General features: G+C 41.6%; 1 protein-coding gene across 3 annotated transcripts; it reads right to left on the reverse strand.

The window, feature by feature from the left end:
* Positions 1-1,214: 1,214 nt before the first annotated feature.
* Positions 1,215-12,256, reverse strand: ZNF311 (zinc finger protein 311). Of its 3 annotated transcripts, XM_025383559.1 has the most exons (7): positions 12,214-12,256; positions 11,622-11,872; positions 10,599-10,770; positions 6,665-6,670; positions 6,196-6,322; positions 5,454-5,558; positions 1,215-3,010 (listed from the first exon to the last, which is right to left on the reverse strand). In XM_025383559.1, the coding sequence occupies exons 5-7, from the start codon at positions 6,227-6,229 to the stop codon at positions 1,431-1,433; spliced, it is 1,719 nt and encodes a 572-aa protein (XP_025239344.1). In that variant the 5' UTR covers positions 6,230-6,322; positions 6,665-6,670; positions 10,599-10,770; positions 11,622-11,872; positions 12,214-12,256; the 3' UTR covers positions 1,215-1,430. The 3 variants fall into 3 exon arrangements, with proteins under 3 accessions (XP_025239344.1, XP_025239343.1, XP_025239345.1); XM_025383558.1 differs by lacking the exons at positions 11,622-11,872; positions 12,214-12,256 and adding an exon at positions 10,218-10,299 and having other exon boundaries at positions 6,665-6,756; positions 10,651-10,828; XM_025383560.1 differs by lacking the exons at positions 11,622-11,872; positions 12,214-12,256 and adding an exon at positions 10,218-10,299 and having other exon boundaries at positions 6,196-6,368; positions 6,665-6,756; positions 10,651-10,828.
* Positions 12,257-13,007: the final 751 nt, after the last annotated feature.

Consider the following 13,007-nt stretch of genomic DNA (forward strand, 5'->3'; position numbering starts at 1 on the left):
GGGGGAGAAGGGCGGAAACGGGGGGGGGGGGCTTGGCGGTGGCCCGAACCCACCCAACTGCACCCAACCCGGGGGGAAAAAGGAACCCCCTTTTAAAAAAAAAAAAAAAAAAAAAAGTGAGTTTTACCTGGTGATTTTTGTATGTAAATTATAACTTAGACTAACTCTTGTTTGGTAACTCTTCAGAATTAGAACTACAGATATCTTAGGGTTTCAAGCAACATGTTTTATCATTCAACTATGAACCTGACCTTTGAATTTCTTCAGCATTATTCTTACCAAACTTATTACCTTAGGGCAGAATCTGTTCCAGTTGAGTATCTCCTAAATATACAGATGTCCTGTAGCTTCTACTTGTGGACTGTAATTCTATTCTGGGATAGTTGCAGAACAAGATTAACCCACTGTTCATAAAGTAGTCCTTCAAAATTTTCAAGACATATCTTTTTTACCTGGTAAAAGTCTAAAATTTACTAAAAAAAATACACTCTCAAAATGTTCATTTTATGTGTTTAGTAAACATCAAAAGACTTCTGGAGGTCAGGCTAGTAATTTCTTTCTTTTTTTTTTTTGAGATGGAGTCTCGTTCTGTTGCCCAGGCTGGAGTGCAGTGACATGATCTTGGCTCATTGCAACCTCCGCCTCCTGGGTTCCAGCGATTCTCCTGCCTCAGCCTCCCGAGTAGCTGGCACTACAGGTGTGCACCATGCCTGGCTAATTTTTGTATTTTTATTAGAGACAGGGTGTCACCATATTGGCCAGACTGGTCTTGAACTCCTGACCTCGTGATCCTCCCTCCTCAGCCTCCCAAAGTGCTGAGATTACAGGCGTGAACCACCGTGCCCGGCTCTTATCTGTGATTTCTAAACCTGTTCTCTCCCTGCCTCCCTTTTCACTTTGAATCTCAGCAATCCTGATACAATATAGAGAAGTACCATTCTAGCTTTATGTTAAAAAAATTGCTAAAAATGATTGGTGTTTATAAATTGAAAACTGTTTTGTGCTGAACTGAGGTATAACTTCATGTCTGAAGGATGTGGTGCACGCACATGGGAATTGCCTAGGAAAGCCTGAGCACAGAATTTACTAGTTATGTGATCCTGGGCAAGTTTGTTAATCTTTCTGTGCCTCAAATTCCTGATCTCATAGGGATGTTGTATGGATTTAAAAAGTTTAAATGTGTAAATCCCTTAGAACAGTGCCTAGGACACAGCAAGCACTAATAAGTGTTTATTATTATTAGGAAGTGATTGATAAACTCTTGGAAGTAAATGTGCTCACTGAAAAAATACTGAATAAGAAGGTAAAGAACAATGTCTTTGGGGAATCTCACAATTAAGGGTCAGGAAATCAGGAATAACTAATATAGGAGACAGAAGGACCAGCCTACGAGGTAGGAAAAACAGAAAGTAACACCAGAATTGTTATACTCAGGCACTGGTCAAAATACTAACTGCTGAGGTCTGAGAAACAGTTACTGGCGAGAGGGATTTCCTACTCCCATCAAGTTCATGGGTTCTCCATACTTGATGTTTTCTTTTCTTATGTCCAGTAAGATTTGAGCTCACTCTAAAAGCTTTTCCACACTCCTCACATTCATAAGGTTTCTCTCCAGTATGAACTCGCTTATGTCCAATCAGAGCTGAGCCCTGACGGAAGGACGTGCCACACTCACTGCAGGTATATGGCTTCTCACCAGTGTGGATTCTTTTGTGTTGCCTCAGGACTGAACTATGATGGAAGGCCATTCCGCATACCTCACATTTGTGACGCTTCTCTCCAGTGTGAATTCTTTGGTGATTGGTCAAGTTTGACTTCCCACCGAAAGCTTTCCCACACTCTAAACATTTGTAAGGTTTCTCTCCAGTGTGGATTCTCTGATGGATGGTAAGGCAGTGCCGGTCTTGGAAGGTTTTCCCACAATCTCCGCATTGATAGGGCTTCTCCCCGGTGTGCTCTCGTTCATGAGCCCGGCGCTTACAGTTATGACGAAAGGCTTTCCCACACTCCTCACACGTGTAACGTTTCTCTTCAGTGTGCATCCTTCTGTGTTTGGTGAGTTCTGCCTTGATGCTGAAGTCTTTTCCACACTGGGGGCACCCATAGTGTTTCTCCCTAATATGGATTCGTTTGTGCTTGCTTAGGTCTGAGCTCCGACTGAAGGCCCTTCCACACTCGCTGCACTCATAAGGTCGTTCCCCAGTGTGGATTCTTATGTGTTTGGTGAGGTCTGAACTCCCACTGAAGGCCTTCCCGCACTCCTCACATTCATATGGCTTCTCTCCAGTGTGGATTCTGCCATGGATGGTAAGGGAATGCTTAAACTGGAAGGCCTTCCCACAGCAGTTACATTCGTAAGGCTTCTCTCCAGTGTGGATGAGCTGATGCATACACAGACAGTTCCTGGTCTTGAAGGCCTTCCCACAGTCCCTGCACTCGTGAGGCTTCTCCCCACTGTGGGTTTTTTTATGTCGGCAAAGAGCTGATCTACTGTTGAAAGCCTTCCCACACTGGGTGCAGTTAAAAGGTTTCTCCCCTGTGTGGATTATCTGGTGCACAGAAAGCTGATTTCTGGTCTTGAATGCTTTCCCACACGCATCACACACATGGGGTTTCTCAGCAGAATGAATCTGCTCATGGAGAATCAGATCTGAGTGCCAACTGAAGTTTTTGCCACACCTGGCACATTCATGGAGTTTCTGTGCTGTACTATTACATCGACTGTATTTTGAGTTTGGATTCAGGTTTTTTCTAAGCACCTTCTGGTTCTTTCTTTTTTTGCAGGTTACTTCCTCAAAGCCTTCTTTCTCTTCTCTCAGTTTCTCCCTTATAGGTGTTGTCCACTGATTCTCTAATTTGACTTCCTGAACACAAACTTCTCTAACCTCAGGATCCTGGGAATCAACTTTTAGGAGACTGTTAGATTTCATCCAGTAGGCTTCTTCATTTTCAAAAATCTGTTGTTGTGAACTTGCCTTTTCATTCTCAGGCCACATCTTATCAGTTGACACTTTAACAAGAAAATACAAATGTCAGAGGAAAGAAAATAAGTGAGATGGGAGGGGTGAAGCAATGTTAAGCTGTTTGAAGAGTAAATAACTTTTCTGTGCTGGAAAAATTACTGACATTGTGGCCAAAAGTCAGAACAGGCTGAAATGATGAAAAGTATTGAGATATCTTATTTTTTATTTTTATTTTTTTTTGAGATTGAGTCTCTTTGCTGGCCAGGCTGGAGTACAATGGTGCAATCTCAGCTCACTGCAACCTCTGCCTCCAAGATTCAAGTGATTCTCCTGCTTCAGCCTCCCGAGTAGCTGGGATTACAGGCGCCTGCCACCATGCCTGGCTGATTTCTGTATTTTTAGTAGAGACGGGGTTTCACTACATTGGCCAGGCTGGTCTCGAACTCCTGACCTTGTGATCCACCTGCCTCAGCCTCCCAAAGTGCTGGGATTACAGGTGTGTGCCACCACGCCTGGCCTTGAAATATTTTAAACTCAGCACACTTTATAAAAAATCCTTAAAAACCTACTCCTCTATAGTCTCTTAGTTTAGTGAGTGTAAACTCTATATACGTAGTCATCTAAGCCACAAAACGAAATAATCTTCAGTTCTATCTCCCTTGTATTTACCTAGCTAACATTTTACAAACTCTACCTGTGAAGAGAGTTACAGAGGAGGTGTTGAAATGCTGATGCAGTCCCTTTTCAAGGAACTGTCTGCTTTGCTCCCAAGGGTGGGCCCTGGAGAGCCGTACTTCTGTTATGTGATTCAGCACATCTGGTTGGGACAGATTAGATCCGCGCAATACCTGACCCAAACCAGGCCAGATTCTCTCATCCTGGACTTTAGAATTGTGATCTGAAGGCAGGTAAGGCCAGCTTTAAGAGTAGCTCAGTCTTTAGCACTTAAATTTGAGAACTAGTGGTGGTGGGATGGTATTTGGTACAGACGAGGGAATGTTCTGCCATCTGGTCTGAGAAGCAGAGGTCAATTTGTCTAGAAAGAAGAATGAAGCTGACTCACAAAGATGCAGGGAATACAGTTGGAAAGAGGGCCCTGATGGTTTCAAGTCTCTTCTAGGTCCTGACACATACCTGCCCTTAGGTCCTATGACACATCCTGAATAATAAATAAATTCATGTTTTTCTGCTTAAGCTAGCTTGGGTTAATTCTATTGCTGGCAACCGAAGACTCCAAATGCATCTTGTTAATATTATCTCTGAACTCTATCTCTTCCTTTTTATTTCCACTGCCAGGGCATTCTCACTCACTAATTGCTATATCCCTCAAACATCCTTTAGCCTGAATCCCTTCTACTCCATCCTCTACACTGCTTCCAGATTATTCTTTCTGAAAATCAAGTCTAATCATGTCACTTTTTAGCTTAAAATACTTCAGTGGCACTCCACAGTTAACCAGACAGGAAGAACGTAAAGCATACGTCAAGAGTCCTGGCTCTAGAGTGAGACTGCCTAGGTTCAAATCCTAGTATGACACTTAATAACTCTTAATACCTGTGTGAACTTGGGAGGATGCCTTCACTTCTCCTTTGCCTCAGTTGCTTTATCTATAAAATGAGCTCTAGGCTACCTATGATAATTAAATGAGTTAATGTTTGTAAAGCACATGCCACACTGAAGTACTTTAATCAATATTAGCTGTTACTATAAGTTCAAGTTTTGCAGTTTAAATTCCTGGAGAAAACTCCCAAAAAACAGACATCATATCGTGATCTTGCCCCTTTCTACTACTTATGAACCTCCCCAAAGCTATTCTAAGTCCCTTGCTGTACTCATACTGAACAACTCACAGTTCATATTCTTTTATTCCTCAGTGCTTTCTCACATGTTATTCCTTCTGCGTAGAATGCCTCTCACCTGTCTCAATTTATGAGCCCTGGAGTAACTGATACACAGAAGGGTGATAAATATTCTGAGCTTTTTTTTTTTTTGAGGTGGAGTCTCACTCTGTGCCCCCAGCTTGGAGTGCAGTGGTGTGATCTCCGCTCTGTCTCCTGGGTTCAAATGATTCTGCTGCCTCAGACCCCCCAAGTGGCTGGGATTACACCCAGCACGCACCACCACACCCAGCTAATTTTTGTATTTTCAGTAGAGATGGGGTTTCACCATATTGGCCAGGCTGGTCTCAAACTCCTGACCTCAGGCCTCCCAAAGTGCTGAGATTACAGGCGTGAGCCACCGTGCCCAGCCTCTGAGTTTTTTTTGAAGGCCAAATTGCAAAAATCTATTAGATAGGTTGCAAAGAACCAATTAGATAATGACAGAATAACTGCCCAAATAGTTTGTCATTGTTTCAATTTTCTTTTCCTTAAGTTTCCTAAATGGGTTTCCTTTCCGGGCCCTTTGGGCTGGACGATCCACCGAGAGTGTTCCATAACCATCATGTTACATGGAAAATCAGAGGGAACTGAAAGTTTCTCTATTACTCACCTGGGTAGGAGCAGCTTAGGGACTCCCTGTCCTGTGGATCCTGCACACAGGGCTCTACTCCTTGCTCCAGATGAGAGATTAAAGGAGGTTTAGGAAATGGAAATCCTGGTTGCAGAGAAGAAATGTGTGTAGAGTAACATATAACTTAATGCTTAGCCCTGATCCTTCTGTTTGCATATGGAAGCAGGAAATAAATGTTAATTTAGAGAAAAGGGGTTTTCAGGGGTCTAGTAACATGTAAAATAACATGTTTGGGGACTTTCTCAGAAAAGTCACACTCAGAAGGAAAGAGAAGGTTCTGGGAAACAGTCATTTGGGTGTGCTTTCCTGTCTTTTATTTTCTTTTGTTTTTGTTTAGGAGAATGAGAGTCTGTATAGGATGACTATCAGTTTCAGGCACCTAGAAGGCAGTTCATGACTAGGAGTGGAATACAGAACACCTCATAAAAAAATGAGAGGCTTGAGGAAGCAAGAACCCAGGGAAAACAGAAGCTAAGTGTCTCCTTTTCACTCAGGCAGACTCTCATTCCAAATCAAAAAACAGCAGCTAGGTTAGCCAAAAATTATCTTGCTATGTAACAGAGGCAACTCAAAACTCTTAATTTTGGGGCAAGATCCTGATGATAAAGAATAGGGACTCTGACTTTCAATATAAGACCTCATATACATCAATAAATAAAGCAATTAAATAATAAAAAAAGAAGGTAGAAAGCATTAAGTCAAGTGCAGGGAAGGTCCTTACCAAGTGATACCATGTTCCCATAATTTTCCAACATCACATGCTTATAGAGATGCCTTTGAGCGTAGGTCAGACTCTGCCACTCCCTGTTAGTGAAGTTCACAGCTACATCCTCGAATGTCACTGACTCCTGAAATAATATGCTCCTGTTATCCGGGAGAAAACACCATAGTTTCCTCAGGAAACAGGGGCAGAAGAAAGGAATTTGCAAGGAGGAGGTTTATAGATGTGAAAGGCTCTTCCTTTTTGTTGGATATTTACAAATGAGATGAAAGGGAGCATGGGGTTTTGATAGCAAAAAAAAATGAAAGAGAAAACAACCCACAAGTGGTTTATCACGCAACAAAATGTTCCTTATGAGAGGGAGAACCCTGATTTAGGAGTTGCACAGCCAGAGAATGCAGTGAAAATAAGGCCATATTTTGGAGGTAGTGATGTATCTTCCAGAAGGAGGAAAGGGGCCTCAGCTCACTTGGGCCTGGCTCATCAGTGTGATATCTGCTTGCAGCAGGTTTCCTTGGCTTCCATCTTTAGTGAAGGCAGGACACTGGGCAGGTAATAGAGCTGAGGGAAGATAAGTAAGCCAAGAGTCAATTTAGCACAGTATTACTCCTGCATTCATCCTCTCTTCCTCAAATGTAGAAGCTTCTGCAGCTCTAACCTAGGGTTTTAGGCTACTGCCTTACGGTTTCCTTCCTCTTCATTATTTTTCTAGTCTCAGCTTCCAGTGTTGGGCATCAGGCCCTGGCACAGCAGCCAAGACCTCTCTTGGAAGTGCACTCTCCTCCTCTCTCACCTACTATGTTTTCCTGTGCTCTCTGCCCTGGAATAAACTTTCCCCCTTGCCAAACATCTGGTAAAAAGGCCCAAATCACTTACTCCCTGGTTTTGAATAACCCTTCTTCCTGTATTTGAATACTGAAGTCATTTCTTCCAAAATACTTGGGGTAGAAGGAGAGTGAAAGAGTGTGTGTGTGTGTCTGCACATGTGCATGTGTACATGTGTGCGTGTTGAACAAAAGCATCCAGAGATGCTTACTTCTTCTGGTAACTTAATGGCTGGTCTACCTCCAGTAGTTTGTTACAAATTTTTTTCCTTACTCTTATTAGAGAAGAATCATTCTTCCCGATTTTGCACCTCTTTCCTACTAATTCCCTAGTACCGAGCTATCCTCCCTACATCAATATAGTATAGCACACACAGCATTTTAAAATGCAAAATAAACTTTATTAAGAATGTCCAAGTGTTCAGGTATAATCCATATGATTGGGTGAGAAGTAGTTTTTATTTTTATTTTTTTTGAGACTTTGTCTCACTCTGTTGGCCAGGCTGGAGTGCAGTGGCACCATCTCGCCTCCCTGCAAGCTCCACCTCCTGGCTTCACGCCATTCTCCTGCCTCAGCCTCCCAAGTAGCTGGGACTACAGGCACCCACCACCACTCCTGGCTAATTTTTTGTATTTTTAGTAGAGACGGGGTTTCACTGTGTTAGCCAGGATGGTCTCAATCTGCTGCCTTCGTGATCTGCCCGCCTTGGCCTCCCAGAGTGCTGGGATCACAGGCGTGAGCCGCCATGCGCGGCTGAGAAGTAGATTCATATTACTAATTAATAGGGCCTGACTTTATTCCTTGTAGGCCAGCTCAATCTTTCTGTAGCTTCAATGTTTAAGGTGCCTTGTTTTTCTTGATAGTTTATCAACACGTCCCTAAGTCCAAATCTGAATAATTGCTTTCTGCTATTAAGACACCAGCAGGGTCAAAGTAATCTATTGGTAAGATTTTAGGATCACCCTTTGGCTTTAGACCCTCAAGACTATCATTCCATTTTTACCAAAACCCGATTTTAGAACCAAGCTGATTTCTTTTTACTGAAATTGCCCAAGAAGACTCTTCTTTAGTTTCAGCTACTTACAGCTTTTGACCAAGACCAAGGCTGCATCTCAGTCGTGGTGGTTCCATACAGTTTTTTCTCTGTCTCACTCTAAAAGCTCCGAGTTCCTTTATAACTGTCTCAAAAAGTCTAAACTCACCTGGATGGCACACAACTCACAGAAGACACATGTTTGTACCTTGTTAATGTTACATAACAGTTCTTTTCCTTATAACATTAATACACTTAAAGCTCTCAATTGGATGTTTTCAACCATTATTTTATTATGAATATTTTCAAGTACATAGAAAAATTGAAAAAATTATATAGTAAATATCCATATACCAATCACTTACATTCCAGAATTTACGTTCTGTGTATTTGCTTTATCACACACTTATTCATTTATCTGTTCCTCTATTGTTCATTAATGTATTTTATTTTTTGAATACTTTCAAAGTAAGTTGAAAGCATCAGTACACTTTACCCCTAAACACTTTAACATATATATCATTAACAGGAAGTTCAATATTTGTTTACATTCTTTTTTGAGGTAAAATTTGCATATAATGAAATGCACATGTCTTAAATGTACCCTTGGAGAAACTCTGACAAAAGCATACCCCTATGTAACTCATTCCCCTCCATATATGTCCCTACTGGTTTTTACCATATCTTCTTCACAACTGGGAAAGTCTATCACTCATAGTGATTCATAAGCTTTATTTTTTAGCTTTAGCTTTAGAAATTGAAAGGTTAGTTATTCCTCTCAAGTTAAAAGTGAATTTAGGAAACAGGCTACATGAAGAAACAACATAAAACTTTTCGTTAGAGCACTATACAGATATTTTGTGGGATGAGATTAATGCATTTGTATTGTATTATATGATAGGTGGCTATAGAATTTCTGATCCTGAAAATCCACCACAGCAGATTTCAAGATCTTTTGAGAAAAAAAGGACTGGGAGACTCGTGCATCCGAGTTTAGCAATAGCTATTATTTTCTATTTCTAAATTTATAAAAAAGTTATGTTCCATATTATTAATTCTCATTTGTGATCCCTTGTACAGCAGAATTTCAGGATTCTTCCTCTGGATGTTTCAACACTATATCTAGAAACACATTTTATTTTTATTTTTTGCAGGTAACATATACTAAAAAGCTTACTTTTGAATGTGCCTATTCCTCTGTCCAAAAGTCTGTGCCTTTCTGGGTCTGGTTTTATGACTCCTGAATTGCTATATACCATCTCCTAGGTTGCACCTCCAACAGCATTTTTTTTTTTTTTTTTTTTTTGAGACAGAGTCTCACTCTGTTGCCCAGGCTGGGGTGTAGTGGCATGATCTCAGCTTGCTGCAACCTCCGTCTCCTGGGTTCAACCGATTCTTCTGCCTCAGCCTGAGTAACTGGGGTTACAGATGCATGCCACCACGCCTGGCTACTTTTTGTATTTTTAGTAGACATGGGGTTTCATCATATTGGCCAGGCTGGTCATGAACTCCTGACCTCAAGTGATCTACCCACCTAGGCCTCCCAAAGTGCTAGGATTACAGGCATGAGTCACTGCGCCCGGCCCACCATCAGCTTTTATACAAATCTTAACCACTTTTCCTCCTCACATAAGCCCCCAAAGAGCACAGGGCTTCAATGGGAAAACTTTTGCTTCTTCTTTTGTCACTGCTTTATTTTATATTTCGGAGCTGTCTATACATCATTTAAAAGTATCAGGGCTCCAAAAAGGTCTGCAGAAATAAAATTGTATATATTCAAATTTTACATGTTGGCAAAATTATGCTTGGGTCGGAATTACTGAATTATACCACAAGTTTTACAAGTGTAAAATATTATGTGTGAATATTTACCATATATCTCAAGTTATACAAATAGTAAATGTCTGACTGCACTGAGTCTCTCTGATAAATTGCTTTGTAGAATCTTTTATGAATTTTTTTCAAAATTTAAGATACAAAAACTGAATATTTAGTTCCTCTAAGATATTGATCCAAGCCTAGTATAGAAACAAAATAAGACTTTCTATAAATGCTCATTAATGAACAGATTTTTGGGCCCCAGTGTAGCATTCTGCACCCACTCTGTGTCCTTACTCCCTTCGCAGCTGCCATGACTCCTGCCACAATCTCCTGTGTACCTCACCTCTTTCCTGAGGGAGCTGGGTATCCTGGGGGGTCCAAAGCAGCTGGCTTGGTGGTCCTGAACTCTCATCTGACAGCACAACCTATCGCAAGGCATAGAATGAATTCAGGGAAGTTATGAAGGTGAGAAAAACACATAGGAAGATGCAAGCAACCATACAGGTCTATCCATGGAAACTGTCTCCCAGAAATACCAAAAGAGGGAAGAAAATAATGGACTCAGTTCCTAATACCTTATGAAAATTAGAAATGGCATCTACAACTACAAAGCTTTAATGATCACCAGGTCAAGCAGGAAAAACAGTATCTAGGAGGAGATACCTCCAACAGTATCTACAGTCAGACACACCACCACCCACATTGCTTTCCTTCTTTCTTGGACTCACTTCTCTTTCTTCCTCCTTGTGATATATCACAGACCCTCCTCTTCTTACCTCCTGCATCTTTTTACCCAGGTTTCTTTAACAGTCTTCCACTGCTGTCCTGGTTTCTTCCTACTGGTCAGATCCAGTTCTCAAACAAGCTGTGAAGTGGCTCCAGTTGATGCCAGCCTCCTTTGGAGAACACATATTTTGGTGGTGCCAGCCAAAGGGCCCTTCTGACCCACAGGGCAGCTGCTGTTTGGCTTAATGTGTCAAACACAGCCCTGGATTTGGGTTTCATTGGCAACACTAAACCAGCTGTGATCTCACTTCTTGTTTCCTTGCATATTTGGTGAAGGGAAAAGAGGAATGTGACCACAGAAAAAAAGAGGGAGTCACTGAGAACCTGAGGCAGGAAGACAAACTGAAAATGTGAACATATCTAGAATACAATCTCTATTGCTACCACGTTTTTCTGAGCCACCGTCACCTGCTATCTCCCCTCCTTTCCATTACTGTGGTAGCCTTCTAACTCGTCTCCTTTCTTCAATCCTTGCCTTCCTCCTGTCTTTCTTAATAGAGCAGTTTGAGTGGTCCGTTTACAACTTGAGTTGGATCATTTCATCTTTCTGCTGAAAACTCTCCAGTGGCTCAACCTTACTTAGAATAAAAGCTGAAGTCCTTACAGAGGTATGCAAGGCTCTATTGAATGTGCCCACTACTTCTAACTTCCTCTCCTGCTCACTCAAAATAAAAGCTGAAGTCTTAAGAGTGGCACACAAGTCTACGGGATGTGTGATTCTCAACACCTTCTACTCTTCTCCCACTCCCTCAATCTTCTTCAGCCACACCGACCTTCCTTCCTTCCATCTTAGGGCCTTTCCATTGGCTGCTCCCTTCACCTCAAGCGATCTCCACGGCTAATAATCTTCCCTCCTTTAAGTGTTTTCTTATATGTCATCTTCCCAAGGCGGTCTACTCTAACTAAGAGCCTTATTTAAGATTGCAACTTATCCCCTCCTTCCAATCCTGATGTGCCTTACCTTGCTTTACGTGAATTCTTCTTTTTCTCTATAGCGCTTTATCACTTTCCAATATGGTGCATAAGTGACTTATTGATATATACACTGTTTATGGTCGTTCTACCCCTGCTAAAATGTAGGCTTTTAGGCTCCGTGAGGGCAGGAATTTTTGTCGTCTTGTTCACTGTCGTATTCTCAACGCCTAAAACAGCGCTTGCAATAGTATGTGCTGGATTAAAAATTAGCTGACTGAATGAATATATGAATGGGTGCTGTAGAGAAGAATAAAAAGAATGGGTCAGGGGTGACAAGAGCAAAACTCCCGTCTCAAAAAAAACAAAAACAAACAAACAAACAAACAAAAAACCCAGAATGGGTCAGGGGCCCCTGGGAACAAGACCAGGCGAGGAGGTAGGGCAGACAGGCGGGAAAAGCTCATTTTGGGGAATGGCTTCGAGGGAGGAAACCGCAGTAGACCCCCCTCCTCAAATCCGGCCCCAAAGCCCCGCCCCTGCCTGCAACCCCAGGGGCCCGGGTATTTAGGTGAGAGGGGCGGCGGCGCCAGACTCCTCTCATCTGCAAATCCCGACCCACGCCGGCCCAAAGCACAGACCTTCCCGCAGACACTCTCCCCAAGAAATGAGAAACAGAACTATACAGAAGCTCCACTTCCTAGTCCGCCAATTATCATTTCCGGTGATTTTCTAGGAAAGGCATCAACTCTCTGGTCTAGGCGTTCCCTCAAACTCTCCGCCCTCCTCGTCGCGGCTCAGCCTTCTAGGAGTTCTCGTGAGTTTATGGCGGGTGCAAAGGGGTTGCAGAAATGTTGCACTTTTGCCCCATTTTTCCCATGTAGAGGAACCTCTAGATAGGAATGGACAGAAATTTTGTGACAAATATATGAAAAATTTACTTTTAAATATTAACTAAGGAGACAATTGAATTTTTTTTCAAAAGCAAAGGTTAAGCCTATGCAGAAGTCAAAAGAAAAGTGTAATTAACCCACATATACCCATCATTTACATTTAAAAATACATAAAATTTTGCCACACTTGTTTCATCCATCTCCATTTTTTTCTTGCTGAAATGTTTTAAAGCAAACCCCAAATATGTTACTTTCAACTTCATTATGCATTTCTTTTAAAAAGGATATTTTCCTACAGAATCACAATACTATTATCCCATTTAACAAACTAATTCCTGGTTATCATCTAATACCAAGTCCATATTATATTCCCTAAATATATGCATATGCTTCTTACATTTGTTTTCTTTTTCATTCAAGATCTAAAGTCCATATGTTTAATTTGGGCGTGTGTCTTAATTCTTTTAAAATTCACATCTGAATTAGTTCCTCCTTCCATCCTTCTCTTCCCCTGCCCCTCATATAGTCAACTAATTGAACAA

The sequence above is a fragment of the Theropithecus gelada genome, chromosome 4 (assembly GCF_003255815.1).
Source record: "Theropithecus gelada isolate Dixy chromosome 4, Tgel_1.0, whole genome shotgun sequence".
Classification (NCBI taxonomy): domain Eukaryota; kingdom Metazoa; phylum Chordata; class Mammalia; order Primates; family Cercopithecidae; genus Theropithecus; species Theropithecus gelada.

Coding starts and splice junctions, on each gene's coding strand:
- ZNF311 (XM_025383558.1), bottom strand. Junction 6,323..6,664: donor CACTGATGAGCCAGGCCCAA/GTGAGCTGAGGC, acceptor ATATTATTTCAG/GAGTCAGTGACATTCGAGGA. Junction 5,559..6,195: donor TGGGAACATGGTATCACTTG/GTAAGGACCTTC, acceptor CTCTGCAACCAG/GATTTCCATTTCCTAAACCT.